This window comes from Pongo abelii, chromosome 5, assembly GCF_028885655.2.
Source record: "Pongo abelii isolate AG06213 chromosome 5, NHGRI_mPonAbe1-v2.0_pri, whole genome shotgun sequence".
NCBI classification, from domain to species: domain Eukaryota; kingdom Metazoa; phylum Chordata; class Mammalia; order Primates; family Hominidae; genus Pongo; species Pongo abelii.
The window spans coordinates 28,321,292-28,341,742 of NC_071990.2; the positions used below are offsets into that span (position 1 = coordinate 28,321,292).

The following is a 20,451-nucleotide window of genomic DNA, read 5'->3' on the forward strand; positions in this document are numbered from 1 at the left end:
GTCAATTACCATTTACAGGCATACATTGGAAATATTGCAGATTTGGTTCTAGACCACTGCAAAAAAGCAAATATTGCAATAAAGTGAGTTACACAATTTTTCTGCCTTTCCAGTGCATATAAAAGTTATGTTTACACTACATGACAGTCTATTAAGTGTGCAGTAGCATGTCTAAAAAATGCATATACCTTAATTAAAAGATACTTTATTGCTAAAAAAATGCAGGACTCTTCAGTGAGTCATAATCTTTGAGGCTGCAGATTCTTACCTTGATGTCTGCTGACTCATGGCTGATTAGGGTGATAACTGCTGAAGGCTCAGGTGGCTGTGGCAATTTCTTAAAGCATGACAACACTGAAGTTTGCTGCATCAGTTGATTCTTCCTTTCATGAACTATTTCTCTGTGGCATGTGATGCTGTTTAATAGCATTTTACCCACAGAACTCTCAAAATTGGAGTCAATCCTCTCAAACTCTGCCACTGCCTTATCAGTTAAGTTTATGTGACATTCTAAATTCTTTGCTGTTATTTCAACAATTTCACAGCATCTTCCCCAGGAGTAGATTTCATCCCAAGAAACCACTGTCTTTACTCATCCATAAGAAGCAACTTCTCATCCATTCAAATTTTATCATAAGAATGCAGCAATTCTGTCTCGTCTTCAGGCTACACTTCTAATTCTAGTTCTCTTGCTATTTCCACTATATCTACAGTTATTTCCTCCACTGAAGTCTTGAACCTGTTAAAGTCATCCATGAGGATGGGAATCAACTTCTTCCAAACTCCTGTTCATGTTGATATTTTGATCTCCTCCCATGAATCACAAATGTTCTTAATTGCATCTAGAATGTGAATCCTCTCCAGAAGGTTTTCAATTTACTTTGCTCAGATCCATCAGAGGAATCACTATCTATGGCAGCTATACCCTTACAAAATGTATTTCTTAAATAATAAGACTTGAAAGTTGAAATTACTCCTTGATCTGTGGGCTGTGGAATGGTTAGCTGTGTTAGCAGGCATGAAAACAATATTAACCTTTTTGCATATCTCCCTCAGAGCTCTTCAGTGACTCGGTGCATTGTCAATGAGCAGTAATATTTCGAAAGGAATCTTTTTTTCTTCTGAGCAGTAGGTCTCAACAGTGGGCTTAAAATATTCAGTAAACCATGCTGTAAATAAATGTGCTATCATCCAGGCTTTGTTGTTCCATTTCTAGAGCACAGGCAGAGTAGATTTAGCATGATTCTTTTTGTTTGTGTGTTTGAGACAGGGTCTTTCTCTGTTACCCAGGCTGGAGTGCAGTGGCACAATATTGGCTCACTGCAACCTCTACTTACCAGGCTCAAGCAATCTACCCACCTTAGCCTCCCTAGTAGCTGGGACCACGGGTGTGTGCCACTACACCCAGCTAATTTTTGTATTTTTTTGTAGAGACAGGGTTTTTCCATGTTGCCTAGGCTGGTCTCAAACTCCTGGGCTCAGCAATCCTCCTGACTTGGCCTCTCAATGTGCTAGGATTACAGCATGCCCAGCCAGCATGATCCTTAAGGACTCTAGGATTTTCAGCTTAGTAAATGAGCATTGGCTTCAACTTCAAATCACCAGCTCCATTAGCTCCTATCAAGAAAGTCAGACTGTCCTTTGAAGCCAGGCACTGACTTCTCTCTAGTTATGGAAGTCCAAGATGGTATCTTCTTCCAATATAAAGTGTTTCATCTACATTAAAAATATGTTGTTTAGTATAGCCACCTTCATCTACTATCTTAGCTAGGTTTTCTGAATAACTTGCTGCAGTGTCTACATCAACATTTGCTGCTTCACTTTGCACTGTTGTGTTGTGGAGACAGCTTCTTTCCTTAAACCTCATGCACCAACCTCTGCTAGCTTCTAACTTTTCTTCTGCAGCTTCCTCATCTCTCTCAGCTGTCACAGAATTGAAGAAAGTTAGGACCCTGCTGTGGATTAGGCTGTGGCTTAAAGGCATGTTGTGGCTGGTTTGATCTTCTTTCCAGATCACTCAAACTTTCTCCGTATCAGCAATAAAGCTGTTTTGCTTTCTTATCACTCATGTGTTCAGTGGAGTGGCTTTAACTTCCTTCAAGAACTTTTCCTTTGCATTCACAACTGGCTGTTTGGTACAAGAGGCCTAGCTTTCAACCTGTCTCAGCTTTCAACATGTCTTCCTCACTAAGCTTAATCATTTCTAGCTTTTGATTTAAAGAGAGAGATGTGAGACTCTTCCTTTCACGTGAACACTGAGAGGCCACTATAGTATTAACTGGTTTCATTTCAACACTGTTGTGTCTCAGGGAATAGGGAGGCCTGAGGAGAGAGAAATGGGGGAATGGTTGGTTGGTGGAAGAGTCAGAACACACACTACATTTATCAGTTAAGTTAGGCATCTTATATGGGTGTGGTTAGCGGTGCCCCAAAACAATTGCAAATTACATCAAAGATCACTGATCACAGATGAACATAATAGATATAATAATAATTTCAAATTTTGAAATACTTATTTACCAAAATGTGACACAGAAACATGAAGTGTGCACATGATGTTGGAAAAATGGTGTTGACAGACTTGCTTGATGCAGGGTTGCCACAAACTTTCAATTTGCAGAAAACACAGTATCTGTGAAGTGCAATAAAGCAAAGTGCAAGTAAAATGACATATGCCTGTATAAGTCAACTTCTCTGTGCCAAGAATTGTGCTAGATGATTTCAAAAGTTTGTTTGTTTGTTTGGAGACAGAGTTTTTCTCTCATTGTCCAGGCTGGAATGCAATGGCACGATCTCGGCTCACTGCAGCCTCTGCCTCCCAGGTTCAGGCCTCCCAAGTAGCTGAGATTACAGGCATGTGCCACCACACTCAGCTAATTTTGTATTTTTAGTAGAGACGGGGTTTCACCTTGTTGGTCAGGCTGGTCTCAAACTCCTGATCTCAGGTGATCCACCCGCCTTGGCCTCCCAAAGTGCTGGGATTACAGGCATGAGCCACCGCGCCTGGCCCAAAAGTATTTTTAATTTTAGAATAGTGTGCATGTCAGTCAGGGGACCTCACATCTGACTTATCAGTCCCAAGTTAAACAAACAGGGCCTCCTTGGTACACAAATCCAGTGGGTATTTTTCAGTCCTTTTCCTACCAGATGCCCCTGCAGCACCTAACACTGCTAACTACTCCCAATCTTCTAAGAAATACTATACTCTTCTGGTTGTTTTTCCATAAGTTGGTTTTTGTGGCGTTTAGCCTAATGCTTGGCACTCAGGAAGAACAGTTATGCATTGCTTAATCACATGGTTATGTTCTGAGAAATGTGTCTTTAGGCGATTTCATCACTGTGAGAATATCACAGACTGTACTTCCACAAACCTAGATGGTAGAGCCTACTACACACCTAGGCTATAGTGTATAACCTAATGCTCCTAGACTACAAACCTGTACAGCACGTTTCTGTATTGAATATTGTAGGCAGCTATAATACAAAGCCAAGTATTTTTATATCTAAACATATCTAAACACAGAAAAGGTACAGTAAAAATATGTTATTATAATCTTATGGAACTATTATTGTACACGTGGTCTGCTGTTGACTGAAACATCGCTATGTGGCACATGACTGTATTATATAAGTACCTGTTAAATATGTTTCTAATGACTATTATTTAGTCTACTTCGTGGCTCTTATTCTGTCTGTCAAAAATGTCTAGTATCAAGCTGGGCACGGTGGCTCACGCCTGTAATCCCAACACTTTGGGAGGCTAAGGTGGGCGGATCACCTGAGGTCAGGAGTTTGACACCAGCTTGACCAACATGGAGAAACCCCATCTCTACTAAAAATACAAAATTAGCTGGGCGTGGTGGCACATGCCTGTAATCCTAGCTATTTGGGAGGCTGAGGCAGGAGAATTGCTTGAACCCGGGAGGCGGAGGTTGTGGTGAGCTGAGGTCGAGCCATTGCACTCCAGCATGGGCAACAAGATCAAAACTCCGTCAAAAAAAAAAAAAATGTTTAGTATCCTAAATTGAAATCCAGCCTTATTCTCATCCCATATTAATTCTGGGCAATCTCAACCATTCGATGACATCAGCTTTCACCTGAAAACTCCTAAGCCTGATTCTCTCATACCAATCTTTCTTTGGAGCTCCAGGCCCTTACAGTCCAGTGGTGCATTAGACCCTTTCACTTGTATGTCTTACAAGCATCTTCAACTCACCACCAAAAATTCATCATTTTCCCCTTGTGACCAATTTATTCTCCAATATTAGCCATCTCTTATAAAATTCTGCCACACTTTCCTAATAATTTAATCCAAAAACCTGCCTATTTATCCCTGGCTACATTTATTTTATTTAAAGAGTACACTTAGTGTGTGACAGGCAGTGCTCTCAGTACCTTTTCTTTCTCACTTTCATCAATCTAATTAGTTATCAGTTCTAGTTAAATCTGTAATCTTTAACACAGTTCCACTTGGTGCCCTCTTTATTTCTATAGCCAGTGACTTACTTTCACGAACTTATGGTTTTGGTTCTTTCTTCAACAACTACAAGTCTCTTGTCTCTCTTGCTTTCAGTTTTGCCCCCTTCCAATTCATTCACCACACCACTTCTAGAATATTTCCAGAAAGCTAGTAAGATTACATTACTCCTCTGCTTAAATCCAGACAGAGCATATAACTGCCCAACTACTGTGAATTGCCACAGTTTACTGGGTGCTTCAAATGGCTTACAGGAGTACCAGCATACTGATCTCTTCAGCTACCGGGGTGGCCAGGAAGTGTGCATACAAATTTTCTTTATGTGCTGTGACATTAAGAAAATGGAAAAGCACACCGCCCTATAAACTTTAAATTCCTCAGCATATTTCAGTTACTCTGTACTCTCTTTGCCCCACCTCTGCCACTCTTGTTGCCCAGGCTGGAATGCACCCACCTTCATTTACTTGCGGTTTTCTGAAATGGTTTTCTGATCCCTCCTTCACATATAACTATCCCTTAAGGTCCATTTCCTCTTTGCTATCCATCTTGTGAGAGTCCACAGAGACAGTTCTGCTATTGCCTACTCAGGGAAGTTATCTTTAACGTTCCACCTCCAAAGTCCCTATGTACGAAGTTTATTTTCCTCAAGGCAACATGTCTTTCCCATTACACTATACAGTAAGAAATACCTTTTATCTGGCTTATTCTCATTTTTGCAACATAAAGCCTGGCCTATTATGTGGCACTCAATAAATGCTTGCTTGAATGTTCTAACTTCTGAATGTTTTCTTACCCAGAGAAATTCACGTACCACTTCCTTCTGTTTTGCAGAATTGTGGGGATCATGTAAAGTATTTTTCTTTACGTACTAAGCCTTTACGGATATACAATATCGTGGCCATTAGTATAGGGGATTTTTATGAAAACTCTGAAAAAACTGTTCAGGTTAAAATGGCCGTAGGATTCAGAAAACGTATACGGAAGCCAGCTTTTGGCCATAAGGACTTGTCAGCTGATGGATTCCGGTGAGGCCTCCTTGCTGGTAAGTCTGTGCCCTCATCTCAGAAGGGGCTGATCCATACAGACCCAGCTCTGTACAGCGCTTTGTTCAGTTCTCTGCATCTCTGAAATGTCTGATGGAGCCGACACAAAACACAAAATCCTGATCCTGAGAGATCTACGTAAAAGAGGGGAACTCGAGCGAGCCCTGGAAAAGGGGGCAACAGCACCCCCTCCGAGTACCGTGATCTCTGGATCGCTGAGAAAGTATAAAGCATCTTGCATGGGTAGAAGAGACCAGGACACTGCCTACACACACAGTCCCCGGACACTAAAACCTGAACACTTCTCTAGGAGAAAGGACGCACTTCGGCTGGCTCCTCTGCCGCCTCTCTAGGATTCTTGGAGGACCCATCAATCTCAGTGGTTCATTTGTGCACACCACCTGGCTCGCCTTTGTAAGCGCAGAAACCGCCTCAAAAAGGCTGAGGCCGACAGGGGTCGTAACCTCTTGTGTCCAGCAGCCACTCAGTCTGGGCTGACTTCTCTCTCTCCCCTGCTGAAGACACTTGACTGCTCGCACTGGATCCTGCCGCGTCCTCCGTTCCCTAGGTCCCCGGTCCTCCGGGGCTCAGGCATCAGGGTCTTTCCCTCTATCCTCAGGGAGATTCCTCAATTCGGCCCCAACGAGCACCTCAGAGCCCAACCAAGCTCCTGGGATGGCTGATGGGGGTGTAGGAGTCTAGGCACAGACACACTCAGAGCTCCTCCCACAGCCCTGGTCATGTCTCTCAGAAGATAAAGGGCTTTCCAAACAAAAAAACCAACCAACCAACCAACCCCGGGTCTAGTATTATCTGTACCACACAAATTGTCCAGTTACCTTCACTCTGCCCCCAAGGGTCAAATGCAATAATCAACACCCACCTGAGGAAAACGGGGAAGATGTTGGCTTGCTCTCCATTGTTTTAAACCTGCTTAAATAAATCAGGTCCCCCCGAGTAACTTAACCACTAGCAAGTTTGGGGCTTATAGATCCCTGACTACATACCCCTCTACAATGAATTAGCAGAAGTCAGGGGTGATGAGGGGAGGCCACCACCACCCCCACCCCTGCAGTCAATGATCTTGAGGCAATTGCTGAATAGCTATGAAGATCTATTGACACACTTAAGGCAGGGTCAGCTGTCTTTGGTACCATCAAGTGGCAAGAGGACTCCTCTCCACAGCCAACAAATGATGTGGAGTGAATGTGATAAATTATGAAACTACTTGGTCCAATATCTGCTCTCTTCCCCTTCACCTGACTACCTGCTTAAAATGGCTCACTGTTTGCCTTAACACTGCAAGCTCTGATCCAGTACTCTATCTTCTCACTTTCTTCTACAGTATAAGGTTGAACACTGTACTCCATCGGCTCCTATACCACTGAAACACTCCTGTGCTTCCAGGATGTTGTCCATCTTGTCTGGCAAACCATTCACTCAATAGGTTAATCTTAGGTAACTAGTTATGTTAACAATGGGTTTGTCTTAATTAGGGGCGGAAAGGGGGGCCCTCTCTTTTGTTCGTGCAGACATATTATCCCATCCTTTCTTTCCTAATCCAATAGATCTATTACTGGGGGTTACCTTAGGCTAGGTGGCTACACCTAAGTCTCCAACAGCCTTTTTCATATATATTCTGCCTTAGCTTTCATGACAGTACATTGTAATCTTTCTGATTCTCTGTCTCTTCTATATGCTTGGTTGAAAAAATACTGCCTATTGCAAAAATTATTAGTATGGGGACCATACCTCCTGGTTTACACCTGTTGTCTTGGTGTAATTATTAACAGCACTCCTTTTCAAGTGTCCCAGATTGGACAATAAATTATATAGTTACCTTATGTGTGTGGACCACTAATATGCTAATTAGATACAGATTTTCAGGCTCTGCCTCAGAAACTGATTCAGTAGGTCTGGGGTGGGGCTCAGAAAACTGCAGTTCAAACAAACAACCCAGGTGATTCTAGTGCAGGTATCATCAAGAAATAGTGCTTTCAACACTGCCCATTGGCAGTTGGCATAGAAAACTGGGGATAGGTTCAAGGAGATCTAAAAATAACAGTGGTTTATAGACTATGCTTTTCTCCCTGTCCTCCATTTTATGGAAAGTAATAAAAAGTGTGAGGAGTAAAAGGCAGTGAGATTATTTTCACTGCTTAAGACAATAGTATCTAAAAACTTGGACCAGTTGATAAATAAGAGAGATTTCTAATAATTATCATGAAGATGAAGCATGTTTCTTGGCAACACTCTGTCTCTGCATCTATCTTTTTATTTTTCCTTTGGTCACCATTTTTTGCCCAATCTAGAGTTTTAGCATCTAATTTTACCTTCTGTCTGATTCTTTTTTATGTTCTCATATTTTGCTCTTTTTTCTTTCCATCCCACTTTGTTGTTGCTGTTGTTTGCAGATGCCTACAATGGGTCTCAGGGCTCCAAGTGTAAGTGTCTATGAAACCATATATAATTCACAATTATCTCTGTTCATAGTTGGTTTCCTTTACAAAATTTTTAAGGCAATAAAAGACAGAAAGATTACTACAAGTGCTTAAGCACTTTGGACTTCACTTTTCTCATTATCTTAAATGGAGAGGCATTTAAGATATTTATAAACTCAGAATACTATAGAATATGTATTACATCACTTTATGGAATACAAATTTACTTAAGAAGTTGATTTTACTTCAAACTCGAGTCTACTATATTTTTCTTAAATTCACTCAAAAATCTGTAGCTATTTATCTTGGAAATAATTTAACCTCAAGACACAATAAAAAATACTCTTGAGGAAATATAAGATTTTTTATAATACCCACAATAAGCCTTAAGTAGTGACATAAACAGTTTGAAATGTAAGGTGTAAGAATAAGTGATAGAACTAAATACACTAAACTGAAAAATACCACCCATCACTTCTCCATTTCTCTGTAGAAGAATTACGTGTAATTCTGGTTGCCCACGCCTTGTTTCCTAGCTCATATGAAAGCTGTTAGCTTTTGAACAGAAGGAACTTAACTTGGACTAAACTGGGGAGAAGAATGAAACAGAATATGTAACATTTTAAAATAGTGAGTTTTTTCATCTATAGGAGTTTGTTAAATATATGGAGTATGAACAAATAAAATTCTATTCACTTATAAAAAGAATGAAGAATTTCTATGTTATGATGTGGACATCTCTAAAGATTATATTCTTTCATGAAAACAGCAAGGTATTAGAAGGGTATAAATAATATGCCATCTTCCTGAGTAATGGAAGAAATAAGATTATACATTCATATTCGCCTATATTTACATAAAGAGACACTGAAAGATAATAAGAAACTAGTACAATGGCTACTTATAAAGGGAAAGTAGACCTTTTTGTATTATTTTGATTTTTGAACCAGGTGAAAAATGAATTATCTTTTAAAAAAAGTCCTACTAAGTAAATTAAATTTTAAAAGCTAAAAATAATAATTACAAAAATAAATAAAATGCTTTCAATGAGGAATAAATGAGAAGAGTCTTTCCTGGACTCCACTGTAAATTAAATAGAGGAGTTGTGCATTTATTGAAACATATAAATAGGCGGGTTCGTTGAGCAACTTCAGTGACTTATAAATCCTATAAATTCCATATACTTGTTATTTTTAATTGGTGATATAATGCCCCCAGTGGCTTAATAGAGTGTTACACTAGGAACTAGGAGACAGGGTTCTAGTTCCAGCTCTGCTTTTAACTGGCTCTATGATCTTAGTTACTTCCCAGAACTTCCTTTTCTCTTACCTGTCAAATAAGAGCAAGCAGAAGTGATCTCTAAGGGGTCCCTTAGAGTGATTCTGTTATTCTTAAGTTATTTGCTATGTATTGGGTATTTGGGTGTATTCCAAACCAGATTGTTTTCACCATAGGTTTTCCATTTCTTTGTCTCCTGGACCTTGTGTAAAGCTTTGTATAGAGTTACTAAGTCAATGTTAAGGGAAATAAATTTTTTTATTTATGATCTTGGTGGTAATCAATAGTAAATGCTGAGAAATGTGGAGGTTATAAAAACAATCAGCATGAAAGAGTGATCATACTCTTCTCTTCAATCTTGAATAGGTTTCAAATTTTCCATACAAAATATTGAATAAAGGAGAAAAAGGCAAAAACAAAAAAATGCTCATTATATGTTACGGGAAAAATACAAAGAGGCCTATATTTTCCAATAAGAAATCTGAGGCAAGATATCAGATTTTTAGCTAAGTTTCTTAGCCTCTGCGTAAATTTAAAATCATGAGCAATATTTGTTATGAAGAGCCACTGAGCTGCTAATAACATATGGCTGCTTCAATTCCTTGGTTCCTAAAGGCTAACTTACTAAAAAATCTACAGAGATCTAACTTACTATAAATCTACATTTATATAGGAGGATTCATCTGCCCCTTTTTGTAGGTTACAAAGAAAATTATCATATTTTATATGAATGGAAAGAAGTCAGGAAACCTATATTATGAATTTTATTACAATTATTTTTAAGTTAATTTTTAAATACTCGGTGAACTGCATTTGAGATTATTTTGTACTCAGCCTACATATAATTATTGTAAACTTTTTTTTAAAGTTTTTAAAAACTAGGATGAAGAAGTTTTCCTGAAATAGAAAACTTCTTGCACAGATGGGTGTGAAACTAGGTCTACAGCATGCATGAGAAATCAACACAAGAGGCAACATTCAGTATCGCAAAGCTGTGGATGTCACTGATCAGAGAACTCGGCAGATGTATTTAAGATATTATGCTTCTCTCTGCATAAAAATAAGGGAATTTTTACTGGCTTTCCCTTGAACTTTTCTATGCTAGAAGGCACAGCAGGGACAAAGTAAGAAATATTATCCCCTACCTTTTCAAGGAGCTAGCTTGATTCAGCCACAGGGTGGACTTTCCGATGCTGGATTAGGTTGCAATGGTAAATGAAGTTCTTGCCACATTCTTCACATTCATAAGGTCTCTCTCCAGTGTGAATTCTCTGATGCTTAATGAGGACTGAACGTCGACTAAAACTCTTATTGCACTGATTGCACTGGTAAGGCTTCTCCCCAGTGTGAATTCTGAGGTGATGGAAAAGCCCGGCGTTCTGGCTGAAGGCTTTGCCACAAACACTGCACTGGTAGCGCTTCTCCCCAGTGTGGAGTCTCTGGTGCTGGAATAGGCCTGACCTCTGGCTGAAGGCCCGCCCACACTCATCACATTCATAAGGCTTCTCACCTGTGTGTGTTCTCTGGTGCTCGATAAGGATGGAATTCTGGGTGAAGCTTTTTCCACATTCACTACAGATATAGGGTCTCTCCACTGAAGAGCTCACCCTTTGCTTTTCCAATCTGCCCTCACGGTCACAGGTATCTCCATACTCAGGAATCTGAGTAATATTACCATTCTGTTTTCCAAGAACTTGTATAAGAGATTTCACTTCCTGAGAAATCTCCCTCTTTGGGGCTAACTCCACATTCCAAGTCCCAGCCTTGCCATCTAAAATAATGATAACATGAAAGATAACATGAAGTATGAAAAATAACAGATTATCTTTCCAAAGACAAAAGAAAAAAAGTGGCCAGGAGAATGGGTGGAAGGGGACAAGTAGCCACTTTTTCTGTTTATTTTTCCACTCTAAAGCTATTATACGCAGACCTCAGGGAAAAGATGCACGGTATTATAACTGCTTACTTAATTGTCTGCCTCTCCCACTAGACTGTAAACTTCATGAGAGTGGGGAACACATCTGCCTTGTTTATCACTGTATCCCTGGTACCTGGCACAATGCCTGGCATACAGCAGACACTAAATAAATGGGTTGAATTGATAAATATTCAGGGAATGAGGTAGGCTCTCTGAGGAAATTCTAATCCTCACCAATCTCCTGAACTGGGCACACCTCTCGCAAATTATACCGAAGTTGCTCTTCCAAGGTTTGGAATTGGTCATTTGATGACTCCTGAGCTGCTCCTGGAGTTGCCTTCTCCTTTACAAACTCTTCCTGTTCATGAGCATGGCTCAGGACCTAGTGGAAATCAAGGACAGTTGGGAACCAAATATCAGAGAGAACATGGCAAGGAGGCCTTCTCAGGGCTGCTGGATAGAAAAGAAGGACCAAGAAGCTGGCAAAGAAAAAACAGAGGCAGAGAGATTAAAAGCCTACAGAAGATCAAGTCTGGCATAAAAAAAAATCTTCCTCCTCTACCTTTTCTTGTTGCACTGAAACCCCATACTTGTTCTTACAGGTACAAATCCCTGTTCTCCCATCTTCTCACCTGCTCTCCTGGTTCATCCAGCTCTCTCTCCAAATCCTCCAGCACAGTCACTGCCTCCTCTCCACTCACAGGATGGTGCTGTCTGACCCAGGCCTGGAGCTCCTCGGGCAGGATAGTCAGGAACTGCTCCAGCACCAGCAGCTCTAGGATCTGCTCCTTGGTGTGCATCTCTGGTCTCAGCCACTGATGGCAGAGCTCCTGGAGTCTTCGAAGAGCCTCCCGGGGCCCAGGGGACTCCTGATAGCAGAACTGCCTGAAGCGTCTACGAAAGATCTCTCTGGTATGAGGGTTATTTCTTGACAGGCCTGATTCTGGCCCACAGGAATGTTCCTCCTCTTCCTCCTTTACCTTCACTGCCAGAAGTCCTTCCTGCATCTCTACAGTCTGAAGGATCAAGGTTATGGCCATCAAAGGTTTAACTATTCCGAAAAAGAATCTATTCTTGATAATTCTCCCTTGATCTTTTCTTCTGGAAACCCCGAGATCTAGACAATAATTTACGAAGAAAAAAATATAAAAATGCAGAAAACCTCAGGACAAGGAGGGACTAGAGTATTAACACTAAAATCAGTCACTCTGTCTCATGAAGGAACACCAAAACATGATTAATGATAGATACTTTAGAAATACGAATCCAGATAATTTAGGAAGAAAAAAGAAATGGAACAAAACTCCTACAGTTTTCTGAAGGAAGGTACTGTTTCAATCATCCTGACTGCAACAGCTCAAATCAGCTTGAGTATATTGGGTTTCCATTTGAATAGCAAGATACTAAATTCAGGGCAAATTTTAGCCGTATGAAGGTAAAAAAGCACTTTGGGCCAAGTGGTCACAGATGACACCAAGAATCAAGAAGAAAAGGGAAACAAATGGAGGATGGAGGGAAAGTAAAGAAGATAAAAAGAATAAGAACCGTAAGAAATGCACTTAGAGAGAGAAGGCAGAGTCCCTCCAGCCATAGGAGGTATGGAGGAGGGAGATCTAGGTTTGAAGTGTGGAAGGTCTTGGACTGAGACATCATCCTGCAGGTATTCCCTCCAGAGTCTTGGGCTTCATGTTTTGAGCCTTGGTCTCTTCAATCTATAAAACAGGAATCCTAAAACCAATACTGCCTGTCTTTCTAGGTTGATACAAAGATAAAATGAGGATAATGAGCACAAAGAAGTTGGCTACTTAGTAAACTCCAAAGTGGTAATACTGTTATTTTTCTTATGTTATTGTATGATTAAATGAATATCCTAGTGGTTTAAGGCTAAGGCAAAAGAATCAGAAAGTAGTTGACTGCAGTGGTCTACGCTCAGAGATACTAAAATGATGGAAATATTGGTTCCAGTACTTTAAAACAGGAGTAGAATTTGACCTTTTTCTTGCCCTTTAATTTCTTGGAAACTTTTTCTCTTTGAAGCTATTTGAAGGTGGAGAGTGGGCAATTTTATGTAAAATAAAATTACTGCTAATAAAAAGACAAATGTCTATGACTCCTGAGGTCAGGAGTTCGAGAACAACCTGGCCAACATGACGAAACCCCGTCTCTACTAAAAAATACAAAAAGTAGCTGGGCCACTGCCTGTAATCCCAGCTACTCAGGAGGCTGAGGCTGGAGAATCGCTTGAACCCGGGAGGCAGAGGTTGCAGTGGGCTGAGATCACACCACTGCACTCTAGCCTGGGCGACAGAGTGAGACTCCATCTCAAAAAAACAAAAACAAAAACAAACAAACTTATGAGCAATCTTAACCAGGATAGTAATTAATGAAGACAATTTTCTGGAAGAAAAACAATTATATGACCCAGTGATTTCCAAGCACCATCTTCGAGCAGAGACTTTCAAACTTTTTTGACCAGGACTCTTATAAAGAAATATTTTATATTATAACCCAGAACACACATACATTTGTATATAAGTGTATGTTTGTGCATTTATGAGATACACAAATACCTAAAATAATAATTTCACAAAACACTATGTATCCTTGCTCTATATAGTGACATACAATTATTTTTAAACCTATTTCATTAAAAGACAAAACAAAAAAGCCTCGGAACAGATTTTGTGAGTTATAAAATCTATGTGGTGGGTGGTGACACACCACATAGATTTTATGACCCACAAATGAATAATAACCTGTAGAATAAAATATTTTTAAGTAAAATTATTGTAATCCATTGCAAAAATAACCCTACACTATTCTGTTTTTTGTTTTTTGTTTTTGTTTTTTTTTGAGAAAGAGTCTCTCTCTGTTGCCCAGGCTGGAGTACAGTGGCACGATCTCGGCTCACTGCAACTTTCACCTCCTGGGTTCAAGCAATTCTCCTGCCTCAGCTTCCTGAGTAGCTGGTATTACAGGCACTCGCTACCATGCCAGGCTAATTTTTGTATTTTTATTAGAGACAGGGTTGTACCATGTTGGCCAGGCTGATCTCGAACTCCTGACCTCAGACGATCCAACCGCCTTGGCCTCCCAAAGTGCTGGGATTACAGGCATTAGCCACCGCGCCCGGCAACCCTACACTATTCTTAGGTGTTGACATGCATTGTGAAATTAAATAACTAAGAATAGGGTATTTTGTTAGTCTGTTCTCAAGCTGCTACTAAAGACATACCCAAGACTGGGTAATTTATAAAGGAAAGAGGTTTAATTGACCCATAGTTCAGCATGGCTGGGGAGGCCTCAGGAAACTTAAAATCATGGTGGAAGGGGAAGCAAACATGTCCTTCTTCACATGCAGCAGCAGAAGAAGTGCTGAGCAAAAGGTGAAAAAGCCCCTTATAAAACCATCAGATCTCATGAGAACTCACTGTCACCAGAACAGCATGAAGGTACCTGTCCCCATAATTAAATTATCTCCCACTGGGTCACTCCCACGACACATGGGGATTATGAGAAATTGGGAACTATAATTCAAGATGAGATTTGGGTGGGGACACAGCCAAACCATATCAGGTATTTAAATTACAAGTGAACACTGATCACATTACAACCAGAAGAAAAATTAGATTCATATTGTGATTATTGGTTATATTTATCAAACGGGAAAAAAACTACTGGCATGGGACAGCATCCTTCTGGATAACCTGCACACATAATCCTCCCCATAAAGTTCTGACATCTTTGGTTTGGTTACCTTCTGTAATCACTACCCCAGGAAGTGTACAGAGGATTTTTTTTCCTCTAAAGACAGAATCTGCAAATTCATGTTTTCCCCCACTTTTTTTTTTTTTTTTTTTTTGAGATGGAATCTCAGCCTGTCGCCCAGGCTGCAGTGCAACAGCACGATCTCAGCTCACTGCCTCCCAGGTTCAAATGATTCTCCTGCCTCAGCCTCCTGAGTAGCTGGGATTACAGTCACCCGCTACCATGCCTAGCTAATTTTTCTATTTTTTTTAGTATAGACGTGGTTTCACCATGTTGGCCAGGCTGGTCTCGAACTCCTGACCTCGTGATCTGCCTGCCTCAGCCTCCCAAACTGCTGGAATTACAGGTGTGAGCCACCATGCCCAGCCTTCCTCCACTTTTCTTGGTGTGACTCACCACCACTGTGACTACCATACTATATTTTTCTGTCATAACTTTTCATACACTACTCATTCACTTAGAAGATATTTATTCAGAACCTACCAGCAAATATATATTCAGAGCCTACCATATTCCATGTACTGTTCTACATGTACAGCTGCAATTATAACAAAGTCCCTAGTCTCATGGAATTTACATCCTAATAACAATATTAATAATAGTGGACATTTATAGTGCTTTTAACGTGCCAGGTATTATTACAGATGCTTTATATATATTAACCCATTTAATCCTCAAAACAACCATGAATAAGGTGCTATTATTACCCCCATATCACAGATGAGAAAACTGAGATATGAAAAGTTTAAGTTACTAGTCCAAAGTTCGAGTCAGTTACAGATAGTAAGCAGTGAAGCTGCAATTCAAACCCAACAAATCTGATGTCAGAATTTAGTCTCCACTGCTAAAACACTAACTTCTGTTGGGGAAAAGAGGGGCCAGGATGAGGAAAAGGGGTCAGAGGAAACAGATAATAATTAAGTATTTGTGAAGTAGTGATAAATGCTATAGAGAAAATAAAGGTAAGGAGATAGAGAGTAAGGGGAAAGAAAGGTTGCTATTTTATAGAGTCAGGGAAGGCCCTGATAAGGTAATGGTTGAACAGACCTGAAGAAAGTGAGGAGCAAGTCACATGGCTATCTGGAGAAAGACTGTTCCATGCAAAGGTAACTGCAAGTGCAAATTTTTGCAGGTGGGAACACGCCTGGATTCTTCAGGTAATAGCTAGTTGAACAATGGCTGGAACAAAGAAAACAAAAGGGAAAGTGACAGGAGATAAAGCAGGGAGCTTGGGAACTGATCATGAAAGGCAGTGGTAAGGGCTCTAGCTTGTATTCTATGAGATATGGAAACCACTGGGGATTTTTGAGCCAAGGGGTAACAAAATTTTACTTACATTTAATACAAAAGCATAACTCTAGCTGCTGTGTCAACGACCTTGGGGTTAACTGGAGGCAGAGAGGGATGCTATGATAATCATCCAGGGAAGAGATCATCATGGCTTGAAACATGGTCTGCTGAATTTGTTCTAGGGTAAGAAAGTTTTTTGGTACAAATATCAAATAGCTAAATTCAGAATAGGTACTCTCACATTACTCAATAAACGTACCATGGATTCAAAGGATGAAACAGCCACTTATGCTTTCTTGTTTTTTCAATCTTCTAGGGTCCTAAAATGTCTTTTCCTTATTTACCATCTGTGCTGCTTGGTTTCAAGTCAAAGTTTTTCTATTCAAAGACAATGCAGCTGAAGCTTAGAGCTCTGCCCAGAAAAATTCATTTCTAGGATGTGGTGTTTCAAATCTTTATACAGTTTCCCAAATATAAATTTCCCTATTTTCTCTGTATACTCTGGGTTCATTTTTGCTTTCCTTCACCTGATTTTGCTTTTATCTGGTGGCCTTAATACCCAGATCCTTGCACCAGCATACCTGAGTTCTTCTTTGAACCCCGTGTTTCCAAAAGGCTTCCCCAGTTTTTTGTAATCCCGCCCTCCTCATCACAAACATAGAGTTCCTAATCTTCCATTCAGGATCACAACCTCAATGTATATGCCAGGTATATAATTAGCATAGTAAGTCTTACCTTAAAAAATACATCTGCATTTTAAAGTTGGTTCCTCCTAAAGCCTCAGCAAGCTCAACACCCCCAAATCTACCATCATCCTCATGGAAGGATGCTCTTTACCAACGATATGCACGTAGGTGAAGACTAAGCAGCACATAATACAAATGTGCCTTTATCATCATACATCCCACGACCCTCACCTCCACTGACACCATCTATGGCTCCTCACTAATTGGATGAATTCCCAAACTCTCAAGCACAGTTTAAAACCAGTCAGATCTTTAGCTTCTGTTGCCTGGCTCCACTCTTGGTTTCCTCTTTTCCACAAGCAAAAACTCTCAGCTCCAGTCAGGTTTTTCTTCTCACTATTCTAATCAGGCGTTTCTCATTCTGTGCCATGAGCTTGGTCTTGCCTTCTTCCCTTATTCAAACCCTACCCAATCTCTGCAGCTTGATTCAAATCTCACATCCTCTCTGAAGTCTTTATCCATTTCAGCTCACCCTCTTCCTCCTGCCCATCATATGTCATGTATTGTATGAGTCCCACCTTTCACCCTCAGTCACAATTTATCTTGTACCATTAATTCTCTTCAGAACCATGTTTTTAAATCCAAAAAGTAGAGAGGAATATAGAATTCTTTCACCAAGTTCTACTACCCTGAAATAAACAGTCTTAAATACTGGAATGTGTCCTTTTCTATGCATTTGCAATCGTATATACACATGTATACACATGTGCACACATAGAGTTGATATAGGTCCATATATTTTATTTACTTTAGATAAGCAGAAAGTAGTACGAGGTAGCAGCGAACACAGGCAGATCTGGTTGTTAATTCCTTTTTTTTTTTTTTTTTGAGACAGAGTCTTGCTCTTGTTGCCCAGGCAGGAGTGCAGTGGTGCGATCTCGGCTCACTTGCAACCTCTGCCTCCCAGGTTCAAGCAATCCTACTGCCTCAGCCTCCAGAGTAGCCGGGATTACAGGGGCCCACGACCACTCCTGGCTCATTTTTGCATTTTTATTAGGATGGAGTTTCACCATATTGGTCAGGCTGGTCTTGAACTCCCGACCTCAGGTGATCCGCCCACCTCGGCCTCCCAAAGTGCTGGGATTACAGGCATGAGCCACAGTGCCAGGCCATCTGTGAATTTTAACACAGTGATCTTGGGCAAGTTACTTCATTTTTCTAAGCCTCAAGCTCATATATGAAATGAGGTCAACAAGTACCTTGCCAAGTTGTTGAGAATATTAAGTGAGATAATGCATAGAAAGTGTTTTTGCACAAAGCCTGGCATATAAACATGCAAATTAATCTTTTAATAAGAATGTACAATTTTGGTACAATGGTGGTTTAATTAATAGTTGCTACTTTCCCTTAGGGCCAAGACTGTAATCTTTTTCTATTGCTCAAAGAACAAGATGGGTGGGTGAAAACGTGCACACAAACCAATAAAACGGCTGTTTCATCAGGTTTGCAGAAACACTCTGAAAGATATATCTTCAGATATATTCTCTCCAATCAAATCCTAACTAGAAGCCCAGGACTACTGAGGTACAAAAGAAGGACGGGATTCAAATGAGCGAAGTAACTTCCCGGGTTATAGCTGTAAAGCTAATATAGGAACAGAGTGGAGTTAGCATAGCAAAGGTTTTAAGAAAATGGACTCTGGAGCCAAATTGCCTGTATTTGAATCCTGCCTACACCTCTTACTCGCTCTATGACCTTGGGCAAGTTACTTAACTTCATTTTCTTCTTGTATGTTAATTTTAAAAAGGAGCGGGACAGGGAGGTGGTGTGTAGTCTACATAATAACAGTGCCTATCTCATAGAGTTATGAGAAGCTGATAATATTTGGAAAGTGCTTAGAACAGTGCTGGGCTGGCACATAGTAGATGCTATTTATTCTTTCAAAAAATTCGATAGCAGCAAGAGCCTTTATACTATGTGAGTTAGACAAAAGCTGTGGCATATTTTAAAACTATCCCTGCTCATTCTTGAAAATACGTCCACAGTAGAGAATAAGGCATCGAAAAATACAAACATTTCTTCATATCCGAATCTATTCGGATCCTAAGATGCAGATACGGAGAGTTCAGAGTGCCATCAGTACAGGGCAGAGAGGTTGAAGAGCTCAGGAATAGACATAGGGTGGTGGAAAGGGGTAGGGGCAACGACGCTGACTTTTGGTTAACAAGGCCCTTCCAGGCTGCGGAGCAACCTCCTCTGCCCTTCACCTGCCCGGCCCATCTCTGGCCAAGAAGACCCTGCCGCCAAATCCCCACACCCAGTCCAGGTCGCAGCGCACAGACCGGCCCTTCCGAAGCCCCTCAGCGGTAGCCCGACTCAGAAGCTCACCGAGGCATCCGTGAGAGGAGATGCCACCTAGCGCAGATCACATCGGCTCTGAATCCTTGACAACCGCAGCCCAAAGAATGATAAACTACAAAGGCCGGAAATGCGTCACCGCGGCCCGCTCTACGCGGAACAGCGGTTCTGGCTGTGTTCCTTCTAGGAATGCCGGAGGTTTCCACACCTCTGTGGTCGTCACGCTGAATCCCGTCTATAGTGTTAGTGAGATGCTAGGTGGCACACTGTCTTCCAGGGGGGCAATATAATAACGGCCAACATAGTGTTTTCACACGTATTAATTCATTTACTCCGCATAACAACCCTGTGAGTTAGGTACAATTATCTCCATTTAACAGGTGAGGAAATTGAAGCACATTTCTACATTTATTAGTTGCCATTTCCTGCAAAGAATACCTTTTCTTTTCCCTGCTGTCTCATTTTATCACGATGAACTCATGGATTTCTTTACAAATAATTACTGTCATTATTATATTGACGGTCAAATTATTTAAAATTTGGTCAGTTGGAGCCCTTTGAAACAGCTCCCCCCCCCCCTTTTTTTTTTGGCAAAAGTCTCCAGGCTGGAGTGCAGTGGACGCGATCTCAGCTCACTGCAACCTCCGCATTCCGGGTTCAAGTGATCCTCCTGTCTCGGCCTCCTGAGTATCTGGGATTACAGGCACACACCACCGTGCCTTACTGAGGCTGGTCTTGAACACCCGAGCTGAAGTGATCCGCTGCCTCGGCCTCCCAAAGGGCTGGGATTACATTAGTAAGCCACTGCACCCGGCCGCAAACAGGTTTCTATGTCCTTTGATAAGTTCCCAACAGTTTTTGTGCACTTCACTTTCTCACACAAGATATTTCAGTCCCATTTTATACTATTCCTACCCTAAACCTAGAATCACCATTGCTTTACGAAGCTACAGTACTTATTAGTGAAAAATAGTATACAGAAACCAAGATCTGGATTTTGGGCAATGAATAACCTCATTACTACTGTGTCCGGAATTAGTTCCTGCCAATCTACTCTGTCCGGAATTGGTTCCTTCCAGTGGGTTCTTGGTCTTGCTGACTTCAAGAATGAAGCCGCGGACCCTCGCGGTGTTACAGTTTTTGAAGATGGTGTGTCTGGAGTTTGTTCCTTCCGCTGTTCAGATGTGTCTGG

At 40.8% G+C, this 20,451-nt stretch overlaps 1 protein-coding gene and 1 long non-coding RNA gene across 13 annotated transcripts in view; one reads left to right on the forward strand and one right to left on the reverse strand.

The window, feature by feature from the left end:
- Window positions 1-10,319, forward strand: part of LOC129060186 (uncharacterized) — a 51,038-nt gene extending 40,719 nt beyond the window's left edge. For both annotated transcript variants that reach the window (XR_008526692.2, XR_008526693.2), the window contains one exon: window positions 5,309-10,319. This is a non-coding gene — a long non-coding RNA (uncharacterized LOC129060186). The remainder of the gene's footprint in view (window positions 1-5,308) is intronic.
- The window catches only part of ZSCAN23 (zinc finger and SCAN domain containing 23), a 31,131-nt gene extending 11,741 nt beyond the window's left edge, over window positions 1-19,390 (reverse strand). For 3 of the 11 annotated variants that reach the window (XM_063725154.1, XM_063725152.1, XM_063725149.1), the window contains exons 1-6: window positions 19,290-19,388; window positions 16,262-16,393; window positions 11,790-12,274; window positions 11,392-11,539; window positions 10,385-11,010; window positions 269-2,322 (exon numbers count right to left, since the gene is read on the reverse strand). In XM_063725154.1, the coding sequence (XP_063581224.1) occupies window positions 10,397-11,010; window positions 11,392-11,539; window positions 11,790-12,274; window positions 16,262-16,376 (1,362 nt within the window). In that variant the 5' untranslated portion in view covers window positions 16,377-16,393; window positions 19,290-19,388 and the 3' untranslated portion in view covers window positions 269-2,322; window positions 10,385-10,396. The other 8 variants (XM_063725150.1, XM_063725148.1, XM_063725156.1 and 5 more) reach the window with 8 other exon arrangements.
- Between the last annotated feature and the right edge of the window lie 1,061 nt (window positions 19,391-20,451).